This window comes from Orcinus orca, chromosome 9 (assembly GCF_937001465.1).
Source record: "Orcinus orca chromosome 9, mOrcOrc1.1, whole genome shotgun sequence".
In the NCBI taxonomy this organism is placed as follows: Eukaryota; Metazoa; Chordata; class Mammalia; order Artiodactyla; family Delphinidae; genus Orcinus; species Orcinus orca.
The window spans coordinates 16,004,232-16,026,686 of record NC_064567.1 but is presented as its reverse complement, the minus strand read 5'-3'; the positions used below and the strand labels follow the sequence as shown (position 1 = coordinate 16,026,686).

Here is a 22,455-nt window from a genome sequence, read left to right as displayed (position 1 = left end):
CTCTATTAGAAAATCCCATGACTAAATGTTGATAAAATTTGAATTTTTATGTTTGAGAACTATTTTAAAATAATTCAGTTTGTGAAAGACAGTATTTTATATTGCCTCATCCAGTGAATCCTAAGGCATATTTACCTTTGTTTTTCATTTAAAGAAGTTGTGAAACAAGACTTTCAGAAATATGGAACTAAGTATTACATATTATGGAAGGAAGTATGTATCTCTTATTCCTAAAGAAATATCTGTTTTCTCAATGGGTAAAGGACTGTAACTTTTCTTTCCTCAGATAAGGCTTCTTATGGTCAAGGACCCACAAATGAAATTTTTAGTTGTTTTTTTTTTTTATATACTCACACAGTTTAGTAGAATTTGATAACTATTCAGAGCATTCATTAAATTCTATTTGGAGTTCTGCTCCTACAAAGTTAACAAGACATTATGATGTCACTCTAGGAATATAGTGTGATAGGATTCATACAATCAGGATAAATTACAAAGTCTACCCGAGTCCAGGTGTGGAGGCTACAGTCACTGAATTGAATAAGGACATGTCTGCTAACTGAAGGATTGTTCTTGATGATTGGAAGGAAACCTTGTCTTCAGTCTGAGGTTGTTTAAGGAAACACAGCTGATTTGTTTCCATTTCCTTTTCCTTCCTCCAGGCTTAAAGAACACTAGGGTAAATAAGTTCATAAAACTCAGATCGACTGGGCGGAGAGAGTTGGTGGAACACTCTATGAAATACTGAAGATGGTCTTTTTTTTCCTATTTGTGAGAGTCAGTGATTTTTGGAGTCTATCCTTTGTATTTATATTTTCAAGACTTCAGTGAGATTTAGCAAGATGTTTAAAGCTGGGGCTGGGGTAGAATAATTCTTGAGAATTTAAGTTTAATTTCATACCCTATGCAGTGGAGATTAGCATTCCAAGCCTTGCTTTCACAGAGGATCAGGGAGTTATTATGTGACGTGTTAGGGATCATCCTCCACACAGCAGAGAACCCCTGGCTTCCTGCCATGTCCTGAAAAAAGGGGGAATGCCACGGTTATTTACAGCACCATTTTTTCCTTTGGGAGGTTTTGTTCTAGTTCACCTCAGCTCATTACTGATTCATGGGCTGCTGTTTTGGCTGAATGATGATGGAGGAGCAATATTAGGTGAGAGGCTGACAAAATGTGCTGTAGGCTTTCCCACCATCCCTATCCTTATAGGGTCTTTGCTGTCAAAAAAAATCCCAGTCAAGATAATGCCTTCCTTTCACCTCCTCCATCCATCCCCATGAGTACTTTTCTCCTATTAAGGTTCACTTGTAAAAGAACTGCATTTGCACTGTACAAGGTACTCTGCTTTTATTAAGCACCGGTCTATAAACTGTTCCATGTATGTGCCCAGAAGCCCATCCCTTTTTCTGCTCCCCACTGGCAGTTGGCTTTGACTTAGTGGGGAGATATGGACCCTTCCAACATGCCTAGCTCAAGCATGGAGTCTTTGACCAGATGGCAAAAATACTACAGCTTTGAAGACACTTCGGCTGCATCATTAGACCAGTTTGTAATTATTTTATGGTTAGCCCAAGGTATTGAAACCATCATTTCTGAAAGTGGACTTACAGTTATCTTGGTAGATAAGTGTTTGTTCATTGAGTCTTATCGCTTTAAAATTAGAGGCGACTTTTTCAAGAGAAATACTTTGAGGCTAATCCCAGCTGACTTCTGAGAGGTTATTTCTCTGAATAATGGAAACACAGACTTATAATATTTACTTAAAAACTGTGTTCAGAGCTCAGCAGATAAGGGAGTTAGTTGTACAGACAGTCCGTGGCACTTACATAGTAGATAATACAGTAAGAATTATTGGCTTATAGAAACCAAGTACAGGCTACCATTTTGCCTGGTGTTACTGATTTGGACTCTGCAAGCCCAAACTTATTCAATAGAAGAAGAGCATTTTTCTGTTCTTCCAAACACTAGACTACTTTGGAACTTTTGTTTCATTCAGTAGCACCAGTCTAACCTACTATATACTGATAGAAAGTTAGAATGTATATATAGTTACAGAGCTACATCTACAGCTACATCTATATAACATTTGTGCCCAAGAGTGATTTAATTAGCTTGTATGATCAATTCTCACTGCTAACAGGTCGGATGGGTGAGTGTAGGTGACAAAGGGAGAAGGGTTACAATATCAAATTATTGCACACAAAAGTATCTTTTTTTCAGCATCACCTTGATTTATTTTCCTAGTCTTTTTTTTTTCCTCAGATGGAAAAATAATTTCATCAAGAAAACAAATATTTCTGCCAAAGCAAAATAATTTCATGTTTTAATGCTTTTCTTTTTAAACAAGTCAACATTGAACTAGGACATGCTCTGACCCCGCTCCCCTCATTTTGCTGACTAAATTTTTTTTTAAATCCATTGGCAGAAAAAAAGATATTTTCCTCATATAGGATGATCATATTTTATTGCTGCTTTGTTTAGTAGACATTTTTCTCAATTGGGAAAAAAAAGTCTAGGTGAAAAAATTACCTAACAAGAGAAGTAGTTTACATGGTCATAACATTGAAATTGCTGCCAAAAGAAAAAAAAATGTAAAAAAAGATTTAAAATGTAAAATATCACATAACTTCAAAAAACTTACCTCAGTTTTCTATCACTTATCATGTACTATAAGTCAACCTTCTAGATAGGATTATAGTCCTTTATTATAAGCCCTAGTTGTACTATGGTATACATTTTAAAAAAAGCTACTACAAAATTTTTCTTTTCTTTTTGTTTCTGCCTATTGTGTACTTAAGCTATAGATAATTTTTGAATAAAAAGCCTACGGTAGATATAAATGCAATAGTTAACTGATCCTGTTTGCTGATGTCCTTTTCATGGTCCACGGAAGGTGGCGTCTTTTAGTCCAGCATCTTCTCCTGTTTCTTGCCTTCCTTTTTCTTCTTCTTAGATTCTGCTGTGATTAAAAATAAAAGAAAGAGAAGAAAAAGCATTGCATTAGTAAGCTATGAGGGAGGGAGCCACTTGTCTTGTAAATGGCCAGGAATGAAATGATTAGATACATAGAAAAAGTACGTGTGTGTGTGTGTGTGTGTGTGTGTGTGTGTGTGTGTGTGTGTGTGTGTGTGTGTCTGCTTTTGTGCTTTTGCCAGGAGAATGCCTATGAGCATAGGCAGGAGTAATACAGCTTACCTCCCTGTGTGAACACATATAAATGCCTGTTATCTTACTGGTTGCCCCCATTTGATAAAGAACATACTGTCTGGGGTTCCTACTTAGAAAATACAAACACAGCCAGCATCTCTGAGAGAATAAGCCAGGTCACTGCTCAATGGAGAGCTACAAATGATTTCTTAGCCCCTCACTTCCCACATTCCCTTTCCATGGAGAGTTGATAAGCATTCTTTACTGACAAACATTTTCAAAGTGCTTCCACTCCTGATTTGCCCTCTGTTTATACATTTAGCCAGCTATTCATATACGAAGGACCACCTTTGAACCCACCAAACATGGAGCTTTGACACTACAGAGACTCCTAGCCTTGGATGAAGCAAGTGGAATGTACCAACCTGGACTAAACCAGGTGAGTAAAACTATGAGGATTTAAATCAAAAGACTTTATCATTTGCCATTCAGTCATCTGCCATCTCCCTTTTCCTAAGCACAGGAGAATACAGTATAGAATAGGACATGTCAGCTTTGGCTCCAAAGATAAGAATGGTCAGCATCACCAGGCTAGCGAGCGAAAGGATATTGCTAAATGTTGCTAAAATACTTCCTCCGTTTGGTCCACAATAGTGGCAGAAATGTATGGATTTGGGGCTGGAGCCAGACTGCTGGAGTTTAAATTCTGGCTCCATCACTAGTTACTATAAGACTCTGAGAAAGTTAATTTGTGTATCTGTGTCTCAGGTTCCTCACTTGTGAACGGGCATATGAATAGTACCACTTCGTAGGGTTCATATCCAAATTCAATGAGTTGTATAAAATCCACTGAGAACAGAACATGGCACAATGACATGTGCAAATAAAGGTAAGCAGTCATCATTAGTGTGATAATAGACTAAGAACAGGAGGTAATTTCTCTGTAAGATTAATACTCTTTGTCATCACCGAGACATGTGCACTGAGCAGGTTATTGAATGTGCTAAGCAACAGAGGAATATCAGGACGCAAACAGTGGCCAGTAGGGATTAGGGCTTTGTTCATCAGATCATAGGGCATGTGTCCAAGAGGGTCATAAGGCTTATGATGAGAGGGGACATGACACCAACCACGAATGGTGTACAAAACCCAGCTTATACTTAAATAGAGCTTGAGCTTTTTCCATTCTTACCAGCTCTTCAGATAAGTTCCAAAGTCCATCATATATTAGATGAAGTAGTATTTCTGTACAAAGTAACTGTCCTAAACTTCATTTACTCAAGCTTCAAGGGTGCAACATACACAACTAGGTCAGGAGTTGCTAAACTTTTGCTAAATTGCTGGCTCACAAGCATTCATTTTGTTCATGTGTATCCTCACATTTTCCCCTCTCCATACTGAAGTAACAATTTTTTATTCTTTCTATTTTTACTTGTCATCATAAAAGTCTCCCTTTTTTTAACCTATTAAAGGTGAGATGACCAGAACCTCCAAGTTTAAAGATAGCTCTAAGGTCAAAGAAGGTTTTCTCTTCAATTTCTGGACAAATAATGTCTGAACATTTAATAATTCCCACTCTTTGGTTGACATTTGAAGTAACAGCTGTATATTAAAATGGCATCCTCAGGGAATAATCTAAGATGACAACTGAAATATAACTTTGATTTCCCTTGTCTGATTTTCTCCAGATCCCTTACTGGGGAAGCCTCAGTAATTTATAATCCTCTAGCTCTCCAGTAGAGTGGATGTTTGGGGCAATAATTTGCATATTTTGGCTAGCATGTCCCTATTTCATATGTAAGTAAATGGATCCCATACCAATCAGGTGTTTGTAAAATTTTATTTCATAACACTTAAAGTTATTCTGAATATTGAACACTATTTGATCTGACTAATGTAGGTTGTTCATTTCAGGGAACACTTTGGGAATGGGAATCTCTCCTCAGTTCTCCTTGGTAAAGGCAAGAGCATATCATCTCTCTGTTACCTGAGCCTGACATTTATTTTATATTCATCAATTAACAACTTGCTAAATACCAAGAAATCAACCAATTGCCATATAATCTGCATAATATCAATCAATTTATTTTTTTGATGCAACTGACAAGTCATCATGGCATTCCTTTGACACACTACACACCTTAAGTCCACTCTGGGTTCAATATAAATAGAAAAATGAGGAGTCCCAGTAAAAGGTAGTGGAAAGAAGGAAGTTTGTATTTGCATAAGATCAATTTGATTTCTCACATTGTGACTTTTACGTACATTTTACTGACAAACAAAATGAGCTTTGTCACTACTTGTCTCTGTGGTCTAAAAAACTTGTGAATATCCTCTCAAGCTTTATCCTGTCTACATGAGGGTTTTTAAATAGTATCATGGAATCTATGATCAACAAAGAACTTAGGGCTTCCCTGGCGGCGCAGTGGTTGAGAGTCCGCCTGCCGATGCAGGGGACACGGGTTCGTGCCCTGGTCCGGGAAGATCCCACATGCCGCGGAGCGGCTGGGCCGGTGAGCCATGGCCGCTGGGCCTGCGCGTCCGGAACCTGTGCTCCGCAATGGGAGAGGCCACAACAGTGAGAGGCCCGCGTACCGCAATTAAAAAAAAAAAAAAAAAAAAAGTAATACCAGCTTATATAGAAAATAAAGAAACATATGGTAAAGAAATTACCCATGGTTTCACAATATAGAGATAACACTTTTAGCAACAGGTTCTATTTATGTTTCCTTTCTATACATATATGTAATATATAGTTTAAACTAGGAACATACTGACAGTTGATAAAGTATATTATACTAAAAGTTCTACTGTATTCGTTTTCATGCCACTGCATATACTTTGAAACATGACCAAGTAGTATTCCTTTATGACATGCCCACCCTTATTTTTTGTAACCTTTCTTCTTTTGCTGCTCAGTTGGCGTGTCCCCACTTTCTGTTATTATGAATAATGGTGCAATGTGTGCTTTTACAGACAAATCATTGTATGTTAAAATTCTGCCTTAGTATAAATTATTAGAAGAGGATCTACTTGATCAAAGGGCAGAATGTTTTTAAAGCTCTAGGTATATACTGGCATATTTCTTTCTTGAAAGGAAGTACCAGTTTAAATTTTTATCAGCAACCTATATGAGTCGATCACAGCAAACTCGTTCTCAAAAGGCAAATAATCAAACAGGATGCATCATCTCTTTTCCATCTATTCACAGGCCCTTTCAGAAATAGGATTGCCATGTGGATGGTACAAGTAAACACCCACTCCCATATCCAATATTAGGGAAATATGGAAGAAATAAGGTTGTGAGTGAGCATTGAAAGACATCAGTTTAAAGATTTTTTTGAACACCCTGAGAGGAAATGTTATTCTATGAAGCAGAAGAGTTGAAAATTCTGGGATAAGCTAATCTCATTTTCTGAGGAGAATGTCTTGGTTTGATTTCTTTCTTTCACATGACCTATGGGGTAGACAGAAAACATAAAAAGAAAATGAAGAGATGAAAAGATTTGAGGGGCGCTTGAATTTTAACTGAGTCAACCTCTCTTTGCCACTGACTCAAATAAAATGGCTTTGGGTCATTAAATCGATGGGAGGAACTATTGATTAGACTAGGAAAAAGAGATCTGTACCTTCTAAGAGGTAGAATTCCTATATGAGGAAGCTATGAACACTCAGAAATGGGCACTGAAGATTCAGAGGTCAAGATTAGCAGCAGACAGGGACAGCAGGAGGCGCGCCGTGGAAAGCCCTAGAGCTGACCTGCGGCGACTCATCCAATAAATCACGAAAACTGAGTGAAGGAAAGGGATCAGATTACTGACAAACAGTAACATCGCAATGTAAGTAAGTCCAAAATCTGGATACCACCAACACCCTTTTAATGCTTCATGAACCTATTTAAAGGAACTCACCTGTATTTAAGAATTAGCTGCCTAGTCACCTGGAAATATCTAATTCCTTGCGCCATGCCAGCTGTGTCTCAGAACTGATAACAAGGCTTGCTGAATTGTAAATGTACAGCTCAGTGATCCACCAGGGACCCAGGCACTAGTTGGCTTGGCTTCCCAGCAGGGCACCATTCATTAAACTTCCCAATATTAAGTGGCACGATACAGGAAGAAATTTCTATATATTTAAAAATCAAAAGCATAATCTGTTAGATTTTTGTTCTTAAGATATTATTCTCAGATATGGTTCGGTCCAGCATCTGTGTCATGATTTGTTGTTTCCTCTTTGATTTCTTATTCTGTAATGTCACTCGCTTCATTTCCTCTTTTAGGGACTCGATGCATTTACTTCTAGGATTATGTATGGAATACATACCTACCTCTATACATACATATCCACCTGCATGCGGCTGCTACTCAGTGCTGCCCACGTGCTGACAGCTGTTCCTTCCCTCACTGACCACTTTCCTTTCTGCTCATCAATTCTACTTCATAACAATACCTACAACTCCCTCCCAATTATCTGCCCTTCTACACATGTTTGCTTTCTGACATCAAGTAGATGTGCATAAAAAATAGTATACATCTGTGCCTAGACACAAACAAAATATGTCTGGACTCTGAGGAACCTCTGTTCTGCCCCCATTTACTTGGAGAGGTGACTCGGCACTTAACTGCACAGCCTCCAAACAGCAAGTTCAGCCATGAGAGCAGCAGTGAGTTAATGTGGACCTAACGGAAGATTTCGTGGAGGTGAGGAAATTATTCCGTCAACCACCCAAAGCAAGCTTAGTAAAAGTCCCTAAGCATGTCAGTTATTTTCCAAAGCAACTCTCGCTGGATCAGTAGATGAAGCCCTTCTCCCTTCACCCAGAGACTCCTCTTTTCAGCCTCTTTCCCTCTTGTCTCTCCGTTTCCTTTTCTTTGAAGGAAAACGTTGAGGTAACTATTGGCTTCTCCAACCCATCTAGGAAGGAATCATCTCTAGGATGTGCTTCCTTTATACAGTAGACATGAGTGTGATGGGGTTACTCCCTGATCTGACCTATGTGCGTGTGTACCAGGTAGAGAGTCACCAAGTCAAACCCCTCTTTTGAGCTCAGCACATTCACATTGTCCTTATGTATCAGCTACACCTATTCATGTGTTTGAAAATGTAAAAACAACTGAAAATTTTTGTGGATTTTTCCTCTGAATTCACAAGAGAGAAGATCAGTGAAGAAAGGAATCAGAGTTGCTTCATCTGTACATCCTTTAATCCAGGGCTTTCTCACTTGTAGATAGTTACAGAAGGAAAACAAAAAGCTCTGTGCGTGTGTGTATATGTATGTGCACACGCATGTGTGTGTGTGTGTTTGCATTCACTTTCGACTGCTAAATTTTGTCTTTTTCAGCTTTGGGCAAAAAAAAGGTTTTTAAGTGCTAAATAACATTAAAGAGAGGCAAATATAGCTAAAGCAAGTGAAACTCTTCAAACAATGTGATTTTACATAGGTAGCTCTGGGAATGTTGGTTATGATTATGCCCGTATATTTGCGGGTACAATAGCATGCAAATCTGATACCTGTGTTAGAGACTCGGGGTATGTATGTGCTGTCATGCTTGGTGATACTGCTGGCCCTAACTCCGTCCCACGCCTCCCAGCTACTTTGCAGAACTCTAGAAGCTAGAATAGAGTGATATAATTAAATCCACGTGTCTCTCTCTCTCTCTCTCTCTCTCTCTCTCTCTCTCTCTCACACACACACACACACACACACACACACACACACACACACACACACACACACACACACAGCCTTAGATGGGGGAATGAATGTGTAGGTTTCTTCTGTTCAGCAAAGCATCTGCCCCTTCTTCAGTCCTAGGCCACTCTCAACACCTTACACTTCTTGACAGTGACTTCCCCACACACAGATTAACTGCCTTCTTCTACATCAGAAGCAGAAAAGAAGACCGCTTATTTCTAATATGATATTTAAATGTTTAAAAGCTTGTTTCTGCAATAATGAAGGCATAGGTAGAAAATTTACCTTATTATACAAATATTAAAATTTATATTGTAGCCCAAGTCAGAAATGAAATGTATCATTATAAACAATAAGTAATTCCCACTTAGCACATCGTTACTTTTCTATTACCATATCTGATGTTTAATATTATATAACTGGTGTTACTGGAAACTCAAATTATGATTTATGAAAAAGGGGAAAAGCTTGAACTCTAGAATATTTAAAAGCTCGGTAAGTACAGCTCAATAAATCATTTTTTATTCACTCTCAAATGAAATTTTTTGGTATATGTATAAATATATATAAGAATCAGTTGTTTTATATATATATTATATATATTTTTATATATATATTATATATAATATATATATTATATATATATGAATCAGTCATTATGGGCTGAATTATGTCCCCCTCAAAAATTCATGTTAAATTCCTAACCCCGATACCTCAGAGTGTGAACATATTTGGAGACAAGGGTCTTTACAGAGGTAATTCAGTTAAAATGAGGTCATTGGAGTGGGCCCTAAGGAAATTTGGACACAGATATGCACAGAGGGAAAACGATGTGAAGGCACAGGGAGAGGACAGCCATCTATGAACCAAGAAAAGAGGCCTGGAATAGACCCTTCCCTCGTGGTGTTCAGATGGAACCAACCCTCCTGAAACCTTGATCTCAGACTTCTAGCCTCCAGAATTGTGAAAAAATTAATTTCTGTTGTTTACGGTACTTTGTTACAGCAGTGAACTAGACTTCACACTACTTTTCATTTTTGTATATCCTTCGGATCACCCTCATTAGCTGTAGAGATGCAAAATATATGTGTTTATTCTTACGTTTTAAAAAAATCGGTTCCCCACATTTTAAATAACATCATTTGAATATGTGACTTTGGCACTGCACAATCTAGGATTGATGCTCATTAATGGTTTCACAATGCTCTCTGCATTAATCCACTCACCCGTCTCCACCCTTGGCCTCCAGATTTCCAGCAGGTGAGCTACGTTTCCCCATTACTTGATTCCTTCCACCCCCATCCACCCAACGCCCTGTCTACAGCAGCAGCAGCGGTTAGATCTGAGGAGATTCCTGTCGACTTCTCTACATTTTTTTAGACAGCAGCCTTCACAGCAGCTTAATTTATTACTCTTGTGCATCTGGGCAAAGACCTGAAAATAAAGTTGTCCTGTTTTCTGTGGAATGAAAATAATTCCTGCAATTATTTTTGCCTTGCGAAAGCGAGTGCTGTGAATGCGTGAGCCTGCGGCAAAGAGCTCTGGGCCTTGCCCCCTGTGTGACCCAGAAGGAGGACACCAGAAAAATGTTTACCTGCTCCCTGCTCTCTGGATTTCTGATGAGCTCTCTACAGATACTGTTCTTTCCTCCTGAAAAAGTCTTCTTTTCTCTTCCCTGTCTGTGCGCTGAGCAACAGCCAGCCCGCTTTGATTTCCCTGTAGGTTCCTGAAGGCTTTGCATCAGGACCGAGCTGGCTGGAGTCACGGAGAGCATGCAGAGTTATCTCTGCTAGCAGCACTTGTCACCAGGACACCGGCGCCATGGATCCTGGGGAAGCACCAGCATCTCTACGAATCTCACAGTGGAGAGAAGGTAGCCCTGAATCGAGCCCTGGGTCAAGCCTTGGAGGCCACTGAGTGTAACAGGGTGCATTGCACTGCTGTGTCTTACTCTGGAGGAACTCAACCCCTTTAGAGGACCCCAGCTTGAGAACTGCAGCACTAAAAGTTATCATTTGCTCCCATCCAATCATTACACAAAGACAAGCTTGAGTCAAAAATTATCTGACATGACTCAATCGTAAATGACCCCAAACACGCTTATACCGATGTTTTAGAATTATCGTTAAAACAGAAACCAAAACTATTCATTTATTTTACAATACCCAAAGAGATCCCATAGGAAGCACTCAGTTTAGGAAGAACTGGTATAATAGAAAAGAACTCTGGACACAGTCCTGACTTCAAGTTCAAGCCTGACCCCTCACTGGCTAGTGACCTTGTGCAAGTTGCAACCTTAGTGTCCTCCTTTGTAAAATGCGAACCAAACTCCTTGGGGCTTTGGTGGGGACCAAGTGAGACAATGCATGCTAAGGGCTTAGTATAGTGCCTGTCACGTTGTAAATACTCAGTAAATAGCAACTACTTTTGTGATGCTCAAGAAATGCTGATGATAATAGCTAAAACCTAAAACACAAAGCAAAAGTTGGAAAGGAGGAATGCAGAAGCTTCAGGGGGAAATAAAAAGAAGGTCTCTCAACCCAGTATCTAATTAGTGCAGACATTGTTCTGTTATGCAGCCTTCCTTGATGCTAATTATTACATAGCTGTTTTGTGTGTGCACAGCTAATGAGCCTCTGAGCATGGAATTTGCCAAGGGAGATGGAAGCAGACACATAGCATGAAGTAAACTCGACAAACATTTATAGTTCCTGGTCCTCACGTCTGTCCCAGCCATTAGAAACAAAATTTTTTTAATAAGGATGGGAGTAAAACACCCAGGTGACTCTTCTTCCAGGTGAGTGTCCTGTGCTTTAACTGTGATTAACTGTGCTTTAACTGTGCTTTAACTGTGATTTCTCTATGCATTTTTTGGCAGCCAATGAATGAATGATGTGCTCTAGCGAGCCAGACCAGGACAGTTTAGTTGGACACATCATTCATTCATCAAGTCGGTACTATACGTTGAGCTCCTCTCAGGGACTAGGGACATGAGATGTGGTAACTTGCAAAGGGGAATGGGCTGTGGCTCCTGACCTCAAGAGGTTCAGGGTAGGGCAAGGCAGACATGCACTCACGGCAGAGGCAGGGATGAAAGTCTTATCAGAGGAGCCAGCCCTCGGAGAAAAGGCAGCAACTCAAGGCTCGGGAAGGGAAGTCTGGCAAGTTCTCATATTGATCTCTTTTCTAATCCTTGAACAAAACAAGCTCTTTTTGGCCTCAGGACTTTGAACTTCCCCTTGTTTCATTTAGAACATTAGTATGGCTAGCTGCTCTATGTCTTCAAGTCCAAGTTCAAAAGTTACCTCTCAAAGGAGCTTTCCCCAGTTACTCTATCTAACTTAGCCCCCTTCCCTTTTGGTCACTCTGACAGTTGGCTCTTTAGATTTTAAGACCACTTACTCTAATATGTAGTTCTAATTTTAATTACTAGTTATTTATTTTGGTCACTATTATCTACCCACCACCACCACTAGAACATAGCAGTAAGAGGGAAGGAAACTTGTTTAATATCAGTAGCACCTAACATACAACCTTTACCACTGTAGGCTCTTAATAGATTTTATAAATAAATGAATAAATTGGAAACAATGCCAAAGGACAGCATGCTGCTCTCTTTCATAGCCTTTGTACTCTGAGCAGTACATTGGGATTTATCCTCCTGTTTTTCCTATTGCACTATAGGTCCATATAGGTCACTGATTTATCCCTGGTGCTAACTCTAGCCTATAGAACCCACTCCATAAATACTTGCTCAATGAACGAGCTGGGTTTTACAGAATGAAATGTATGAAGTAGAGAAGAAGGAGAACAAGTTCCAGGTTTCTACAACCATAGGTGCAGAGAAATGGCCATATAAGAGTTCAGGGCCTGTTCGGCCGTTGCTGGGAGTTTGATGTGGCTGAGGCAGAGTATACGGGCAACGCCAGGAACAAGGATCCAGCAGGAGCCAAACTGGATGATCACGTCCTGCTAACGAGCCAGGATCTGATTCTGTTGCTGGTGGAAGTGAGGATAAAAGAGGGATTTTAGGAAGAATAAGTGGGTCTGAAATTCATTACCTTTCTTAGATAAGAAGCTGAGATGCCCATGTTGAATAGATACAGGGGTAGGAGCTGTACATAATGCAGGAGATCTAGAGTCAGGCTGCCTTGTATTTAAGTCCTGGCTCCTCTGCCTATTAGCTGTATCACCTTACACTAGGCATCTCACTTCTCTAAGCCATAGTTTCCTTATACATAAAATTGGGGATGATCATAGTAACTGTTTCACAGAGTTTTTGTGAATATTCAATGACACAATGTATGAGCAATGTACCCAGCTATAATCAAAACCTACTAGGCTCTCATGAAATATTAACTATAATTACTACCATTGTAATCACCATAATTCTTTTGCCTGAAAATGTGCTGAGGGAAACGCCCACCTCAAGAAATCCATTTGGAAGGAAGGAAACAGTCTGAAAAATACTGCACATTTATCAGGCATTTTTACATAAATTACTTCATCTTTACAATAGTGCTATGAGATATTCATTGAAGACTTTAGTTTACAGAAGACAAAACAGATATTCTAATAAGAAAGTTGCAGAATTAGATTTTCTCACTTCAAGAACAGTATCATGGATGGGAAATAAAATAGACATTCAGAGATTTCCACAAGCAGAATAAAAAAGAAATGAAAACCTTGAGGCCAAACTGAATAAGAGTGTTTCCCTCTGATCAAAAAGAACAAAATCCCCATATAAGATGCCCCAGGCTGCCTCTTTCTGGTGAAACGCAAGGGCAGCAGCCATCAACCCCATCAGGGGTCTTAGAGGGGAGGGAGCACGTTCCAGGCTGGCCTACAGTGGGATTCTGTGCATTCACCTCTCTCAACACAGTTAAAAGTCTCTCAGCCTAGCAAAGCTCATCCACAGAGGGCTGCATGCTCATTCCCAAGGGATGTCAGAGCCCAGAAAATAGAAAGAAATGTTGGGGAGCATCTTTTATCTTTAAAAGAACTAACAAAAGAATCTACTTAGCGGGAGAGAATTGAGAATGCTGGGAGTATCACTTTACTGACCCCCTTTCCCATTTAATGATCAGTTGCTAAACGCTGTGTCCTGCACACAGCTGAATCTCACACTTAAATGGTTGCTGTCCTTTTGATCTTCAAAGATGAATTGCCAAACCTGAGAGGGCTAGGAAATCATCCAAAAAGAGAGAGCAGCGACATGGCAAAACTTCTAGAAATAGCTGGGAAGAACTGAAAGGAATCAGGGTTATCGAGAGCAGGCAAGTTTAACGAGGACTTGGTACCAGCAGAGCATGAATTGGTGGACAGGACAGCAAGAGGGATTAACACTGTTGCCTGGACCACCTGTGCACAGACGTCCATCCATGTGCTTCTCCCTCTGCCCACCCCAGAAACCATTTGTGAATACCCTTCTGTCAGGCAAACTTGGAAGCAGATATATGCCAAGCTGGCCTGTCAGTATCAAAAGGAGTTTCACAATACTTCACAGTATTTATGTATCTTGTTTATAAAGCAACTAATAATTTCCAGGTCAATGATAGCTCAAGATTCTAGAACGATCCAAGATGATCATTAGCCTGTATCACTTGTGGCACCTGTAGGAAAATCTCAGTTCACCGAGGTGCCTTCCACACAAGCCCCCACCTGGGCCGCATCTTTGACTCTGCACTCTGGTGATCGCTACCAGCAGCCCGCTCCCCTGGGCTGTACCTGCTCCCACAGACAGCACTGCCTGCAGGACCACAGCTTCCCCACAGAAGGGCCCATCCTGAGTCCCATTCAGCTCGGCCATCTTCTAATTCTACAGTGAGTCCATCCTCCAGGGGGACCACTGAGAAACACTTGTGGCTTGGAGAACAGTTATTTGCCCTCCGAAGGGTTCTCTGCTCTGCTCTTTGATATAGCACTGTCAGCCCAGACTGGCCACAGCTCAGTTACTCCTGTGCATTATTTTCAAACTGAAAAGACTGAAATGACTCAACAAAGAATGACTGGTGGTTCCAAGAAGGAAAGACCTAACTCTCTCTACAGTTGGGTACTCAACTGTAGATTACTACAATATGATTACTCCGGGCAGCTTTCTCTCCAAGAAATGTCATCAATGCCTCTTCTAGCCCCACAGGAGAGAGGGGTAGGTCTGATGATATACTCCAACACATACTCCCTGAAGGATCACTTACTAAAGAGCAATTCAAATCCCTTTCAGCCTCTCTTCTCATACTTACAGGCAGAGTTTGGAAAGTTATAGACATTTCCCAGACGCTCTTACAACAGAATTTTATATGTGACCTACTTTCTACCATGCAGGCACTCTTAAATGAGTCTTAGAGGGAGAAGTGAACAAGTAGAAAATAAGGCCAAATTTGGGGATATTGGACATTTTGGCAAGAAAAGAGGTGGACGTGTCTGGTTTTAGGGGTACAGGGAAGGTGAAGTTTCCAGTGTCCAATTCTTAGTATTATATGTGCTGAGCAGTGGGTAATTTCAGCAAGAGGGTCTCTGCTATATCAGTCACGTATGGTGTGATTAGACATTTCTCTTGAATCTTTTGCCTTCTCTGCTGTATTGATGGATCCAAGTCAAATCCTCTGGCCCTTGTAGAGATTCTGTGAGCGATATAATACTCTTCAATCAACCCCTTTCTGCTTCATTAGTTAGAAAAGATCTTGCTGCGGCTAAAAACTCTGACAGGTACGGGATTTTCTTAATGAAAAATTTAAATTAATGCTCTCAATCTCTTTTCCTAAGAAATTAAAATCTCAAGAGCCCACACAATTGCTCACCAATTTCTCCCTGCCGGATTCTGGCAGCAATTAAGCAAATTCCAGTTGTAACCTTTCAGTCAATCAATGACCTTCCCCAGAGCAATCTGTCCCCATCCCCAGGAAAGCTACATTCCAATTTTGCATCTTTCAATTCTTCTGTCTACATTAGAATATCAGTAGTCTCCCTTCTTCTGTGTATATAATATAGAAGTGAATGACTAAAACCTCTCTTCAGATTAAGTGGGATTCCAACACAAGAGAACCTTTAGATAAGGATTTCCAACCTGATATCTGGTATCACTGAAAGTGTGGACCAAGGCTAGAGAATAGAGTTTGTACAATATTGACACAGCCATAGGAAGGACCACTTCTTTACCTCAAAAGGTAATGCTGTTAGAATGGAGTGTAATGAATTTTAAGACAATTTTTAACCAAAGCAAGTGAGATATTTAGTAATTTAGTAATTTCCCAAAGTTTAGATGGCAATTCTAGATATTAAGCGCCTCCTCTCCCCAAGCATGTCTTTTTTGTTTCCCAGTACTTTATTTTATTTTAATTGGAGTATAATTGTTTTACAATGTTGTGTTAGTTTCTGCTATACGATGAAATGAATCAGCTCTATGTATACATATCTCCCCTCCCTCTTGGACCTCCCTCCCATTCCCCCCCCACCATCCCGTCCATATAGGTCATCACAGAGTACTGAGCTGAGCTCCCTGTGCTAAACTGCAGGTTCCCACTAGCTATCTGTTTTACACATGGTAGTGTATTTATGTCAAAACTAATCTCCCAATTCATCCCACCCTCCCCCTCTCCCCCTGTGTCCATGTGTCCGTTCTCTCCTCTCCCCAAGCAAGTCTTTTAATCTTTTAGCCTTGTTAATAATCAAGTCACAACGATTATCCCCCAAGGGGGATGTTTTCCCATCTTTCCTCAATTTCATGCTGGGTTGTCACAGCCTTACCAACATCTTTCTATTCCATTCTAAAATTTAAAGAGCATGTTTTTCACACTGAAAATCATGCAGTTTGCATATTGATCCACTACCATTTCCCAAAACAAGAGGCCAGTAACTGAGCGAAAGAGTTTTATAAAACAAAAAAAAACAGACAAAAAAATCCCAGAACCTGATGATGTGTTTCATGAGAAGGATAATGATGTGTGGCGAAAAAAAGGTACATGCTAGCTATAAGGTTGGTGACTGGGTTTAAAAAGGCAGAATAATGATGTCAAAAGAGCACAAAACCTGGAACTGATTCTGCTACTCAACAATAGGGGGACTTGGATGAATCACTGATTTTTTTTGTCCTCATTTGTTACATGAGGGTCCCATCAATCACAGGCAAGGTCCCCAGATGCTCTACCATGTAATGAGTCTAGGAATTGAGATTTATCTAATACTACCAGAGTTTCATGAGTTTGTAAAACCTAGTGGCAGCACAGTGCGATTGAAAAGGCAGTGGGTCTTCTGAGTCAGTCTGACTTTGAATTTGAATCCTGGTTTCAACACTTACAAGCTGTGAAACCTCGGGCAAGTTGCTTAACCTCTCTGAGCCTGTGTTTTCTTATATATAAAGTAGGATAAATAAAATACACTACATAGTGTTGCTTTGAAGCTTAAATTAAGCTTCAAGTTAAATTAACTGATGAGGTAAAAAGGAAAGAAATTGGGTCATTTGTAGAGACGTGGATGGACCTCGAGACTGGCCTTCAGAGTGAAGTAAGTCAGAAAGAGAAAAACAAATATCGTATATTAACGCATATATGTGGAATCTAGAAAAATGGTACAGATGAACTGGTTTGCAAGGAGGAAATAGAGACACAGAAGTAAAGAATAAACGTATGGACACAAAGGGGTGAAGGAGGGGTGGGATGAATTGGGAGATTGGGATTGACATATATGCACTAAGACGTATAAAATAGATCCCTAATGAGAACCCACTGTATAGCACAGAGAACTCCACTTCGCTGTACAGTAGAAACTAACACAACATTGTAAAACAACTATATCCCAATAAAAGAAATAATAAAATAAAATAAATTAAATGATGAGGAGTGCCTATGACAGTGCCCGAGTCAAAATTAGCGGGTTCCCTACCTCCCTCTGTCTTTTTCATGTCCTGAGCTAAAATAGGAGAGAGCATTGATGACTTATTCTTTCCTGAATAAAGGAAGAAACTAATTTATTATTGTATAACTTTGAGAAAAATTTGCTTAAATGACTTCTTTACTACAGCTTCCACCAGTCTTTGGTGGATCTAGTGTACAAAACCTTTTTCTCCTCTTTTAGCATTTATTTATTTTACAAATATTTATTCAGCACTTAACTATGTGCTGCTCCATGTTCTAAGCAAAAGGGATACAGTGGAGAACAAAATAGACCAGGTCCCCATCCTCCTGAAACTTATGCTCTGGGAGATATCTTTCATAACAGTTTTAGAAATAATGTCCTAGAGATTGTCTTCTTCCATTTGGGCATCATCCTGCACATCAGTATTGGGCTTTACAAACCTCACCTTCTCCTATTTCAAAGGAAAATAAACTCATGGAGGTTACCTTATACTCATATGAGATTAAGTGAGAAATCTGCAGAGTATAAAAGAGAAAATGAATTTAGAGTCAACCAAATGTGGACTCTGTCATTTATTAGAGACGTAACCCTGGGCAGATATTGAATAAATTAACCAGGGTTCCTCAGTTTCCTTCATACCACTATTTACTTGCAAGGAAATATGGAATTTTTATGAGATAATATATGTAAAACACTTAAAGCAAGGCGTGAGATTAGAAACAGAACAATACTAATCATAATAGAGATTCCATCTTATTACTTGTTTTTCCATTGATCAGAAATAAAGGAGCTATCTTAAGTGCAGAAGTTCACACAGGGAAAGCTGTAATATCCATTCATGATTATTTGAGAAAAATGGTATAAATATATATATGAAACCCACACATGCCACCTGTTACATTTTACTTAAACCAGGAAACATATGTCATGGAAAGTGTGAGTGAATCCCATTAAGAAAATCTTCTATCTGACATGTCTCCCTAGCTCAACTCGTAGGATAAGATTATTCTTTGTGCAGAGTTCCTGGTGCCAAAACAGGATTCATAGAACCCTCCACTGCTGAGAGGGAAAAGGTTAGTTTTAACAAAGGTATGTTAGGCACAAAAAGAAGATTACATTTTAATGACCTACGAAATGCATAACTGGTAATGTGAAATACAGACCTCAGGGTAATTCCATTTTCAATTAATTATCTACCTTAATTTTTGACATAAAAAATTACAGACTGTCTACACAACTTGAAATATTTTTACCACTATTTTTCAAGCCTGAATCAGACTTTTAACCTTCATTACATATCACTAAATGGGAAATGTAAAACGGTGAACTATTCACCAGTCCAATTAAAAAGGAGCCCCACTTAATGTATTTATCAAATATCCTGAGGAGTCTTTTTTAATCACGTTCCCATTTTGTCCGATGTATTCCAAGCTTTTCAACATTCTCCATGTTCACCCAGCCCCACCATCAGCCACCACCGACTTAATCACGATCCCATTTTTTTCCTCCCCATCCATTAAGCTGCAGTTTCTCTCACCACAGGAGAGAACAAGGATGGCATGTGCGCTTGTGTGTGTGTGTGTGTGTGTGTGTGTGTGTGTGTGTGTGTGTGTCTATGAAGTTCACACTAGAGCAGTAAGTCTCAATTTTAGTTGACACTGAAATCTCCTAAAGAACATTTTAATTTTCAAAATGACTGATGCTGATTTAGTTGGTCTGGGTTATACTTGGGTACTGGGACTTTTATAAGTTCCCATAGAAAATTGTGCAGCCCAGGTTGAGAACCACTGGACTGGAACATAGAGACGTCTTCAATCCCTTTTCTTTCTTTTCCTACTCTGTATTTATGCTGAAGATGTTGGTTCTCTGACTAGGTTAAAAATCAATTACTTTGAAAACTGTATCTGTTAGTTCTTCCACTTTGGGGACTATCTCACTGAATAGATAAGGCCACTGATTTCCATTAGATCTGTATAGTTGTCTCCAGATGAGTGACATTTGTACAGCTGGCACACGAACTCAGCGCACTGACCCTAGCCCCACGTCGTGCCTTCCAAATATGCACTACAATCAGCAGAGGCTTCCATGCTCTGGAAAGAGCAGCCTGAATCCTAGACATGCACCTGCAGGTCCACCCTGCTTCTAGCCATCCTGAAGTTGGAGGTAACCATTTCTATGGACCACCTCATCAGAGGCTAAAAGAGTGAGGCCTGTGAAAGGGGTCCTTCCTGACCATCAGTGGCAAGTCAGCCAATCCTCCCCAGTTGCTGGGGATATTCTTATATTCATTTATTATGGATTTCATCTTCATTTTTCTGAGTTTCTCCTTATAATTAATCTAGCCCATATGAATTTTCAGGTCCATTTTAGAATCAAAAATGAGCAAAGGCCAAGGAGATATTTTAATGCAGAGTTCACTGAGGCCCACTGTATTCATTTGCTAGGGCTGCCATACACCGAACCAAAGAGTACGTGACTTAAATAATAGAAATTGATTTTCTCACAGTTCTGGAGGCTAGAAGTCCAAAATCGAGATGTCAGCAGGGCTGATTTCTTCTGAGGCCTTGCTCACTGGCTTGTAGATGGCTGTCTTCTCCCTGTGTCTTCACATGGTCTTCCTTGTGTGTCCGTCTGTGTCCTAACCTCCTCTTCTTATATGCCAGTCATATTGGAATAGGCCCACCCGTATGACTTCATTTAACTCTAATCTCCTCTTTAAAGGCTCTATCTCCACATACAGTCACATTCTGAGGTGCTGTGGGTTAGGACTTCAACATTTGAATTTTGGGGGAAATAACTCAGCCCATACAACAATGAAATAAAAGAGTTTAACACCTCTTTGTCTTCCCTCAGCTGGGATTCTATTTGTATGAAACCATGGCCGTGATAATTGGTTTGGTTTACTTTCTCCAGCATGAGAGCAGAGTCTGACTGTCTGGGAATGGATAGAAAGATAGCTCTGTGTAATTCTGAAATTCCATGATAAATGTAGGTGGTAAGCTAATCTAACTAAACAAATATGAAGGCTCTGAAAAAAATATTAGAAATACAGAACCTATCAAGTTATGTGGTAGAAAAAGGAAAAAATATAAAATAATTTAACTGATTTCATGAAAACTATATATGTTGATAATCTAGGAGAGGCTTGACTTTTCATTTTCAGCCTCTTGATCTTTCTAAGTTTGTCCATACTTGTCAGGATGTAGTCCTGATTTAGGGCTTGAAATATATAGTCACCATGCAGCTGTCTTAATTGGCCTGTTTTGCTAAGTTGTTTATTTGTGCGAGGAGACTGTTCCTATGCCCCCATCTGTGCAGAGGACTTCAATTTGAATTCATCAATTGCCTACTGAAAAGTACATGCACGATGCTCAATATATGAGCCTTTCTCAGTCCCCCTCTAAAGGTAATTCACCCAAGATTTTCTTCTGGAAAATTTGAGTTTGCACATCTGAAGATCCTGCCTGAGTCTGTCAATCCACTCAGATTAAAATTATGGTTCAGGGGCTTCCCTGGTGGTGCAGTGGTTGAGAATCTGCCTGCTAATGCAGGGGACACGGGTTCGAGCCCTGGTCTGGGAGGATCCCACATGCCGCGGAGCAACTAGGCCCGTGAGCCACAAGTACTGAGCCTGCGCGTCTGGAGCCTGTGCTCCGCAACAAGAGAGGCTGCGATAGTGAGGCCCGCGCACCGCGATGAAGAGTGGCCCCTGCTTGCCACAACTAGAGAAAGCCCTCGCACAGAAACAAAGACCCGACACAGCAAAAATAAATTAACTAATTAATAAAGTCCTACCCCCAACATCTTCTTTAAAAAAAAAAAAAAATTATGGTTCAAAGGCAGGAACCTACCTTGAGGTTTCGGCTTAGTCAGTTTGCCACAGGGCTTGGAGATGGTGACTGTCTTCTGACAGTCAGCGTTGTGGAGGGCTCGCTTCAGGCTTCCAGTTCTGGTCTTCAAGGCCGTATTCAGATCACATTCTCCCCAGGCCTGGAACTGGTATTTGCACTCCGCTAGAGGCAGGGTAGGACCAAACAGAAATCTGTGAGTTCCTCTTGGAGTGCCATGAAAATAGACACTTCTGTTAACTTTTCGTAGTGAGGTAATTGTAGGTTCACATGCAAGAAATAATACAGAGAGATCCCATATGCCCTGCACCCAGTTTCCCTCAGTGGTGATATCCTGCATAGCTATAGTCCAATAGCGCCACCAGGAAATTGACGTGGACACAGTCCATAGATGTTATTTAGGTTTCCCCAGTTTCACCTGCACTCATTTGTGTATATGTACGTGTGCACATTTAATCCTCTGTGACTTTATCACATGTGTAGGTAAGAGTGAGTACCCCCACCGTTAGTATTCAAACAACTTCTAACACAAGGGTCCCTCGGGTTATCCTTTTACAGTCAGAACTTAACTTTCTTCTTCCTTTCCTACCTCCTTAACCCTTGGCAATTACTAATCTGTTCTCCACCTCTGTAATTGTGTCATTTTACGAATGTTATATAAACGGAATCATACAGTATGTAATCTTTTGAGACTGGCTTGTTTTGCTCAGCAAAATTTCCTGAAGGTCCCTCCAAGTTGTATTAATCAATAGTCTGTTCCTTTCATTGTTGAGGAATCCTCCATGGTATGGATGTACCACAGTTTGTTTAACCATTCACCAGTTGAAAGATTATCTGGGTCATTCCCAACTTTTGGTAACCGCTAAAGCTGCTATATACGTTCATGTATAGGTTTTTATAAGAACATAAAT

The 22,455-nt window shown here is 40.0% G+C and overlaps 1 protein-coding gene and 1 long non-coding RNA gene across 5 annotated transcripts in view; one reads left to right on the top strand and one right to left on the bottom strand.

Moving 5' to 3' along the window:
• LOC117202303 (uncharacterized) overlaps positions 1–22,455 on the top strand; it is a 28,930-nt gene that overhangs the window by 4,366 nt on the left and 2,109 nt on the right. Inside the window, exons 3-5 of one of the 3 annotated variants that reach the window (XR_004484541.2) lie at positions 3,471–3,587; positions 10,566–10,716; positions 11,469–11,640. This is a non-coding gene — a long non-coding RNA (uncharacterized LOC117202303). Of the gene's footprint in view, positions 1–3,470; positions 3,588–10,540; positions 10,717–11,422; positions 11,641–22,455 lie in introns of all 3 variants that reach the window. The other 2 variants (XR_007479376.1, XR_007479377.1) reach the window with 2 other exon arrangements.
• Positions 2,212–22,455, bottom strand: part of PTN (pleiotrophin) — a 96,365-nt gene continuing 76,121 nt past the window's right edge. The window contains exons 4-5 of one of the 2 annotated variants that reach the window (XM_004272163.2): positions 21,548–21,709; positions 2,212–2,960 (exon numbers count right to left, since the gene is read on the bottom strand). In XM_004272163.2, the coding sequence (XP_004272211.1) occupies positions 2,905–2,960; positions 21,548–21,709 (218 nt within the window). In that variant the 3' untranslated portion in view covers positions 2,212–2,904. The remainder of the gene's footprint in view (positions 2,961–21,547; positions 21,710–22,455) is intronic. The other variant, XM_012533898.3, reaches the window with a different exon arrangement.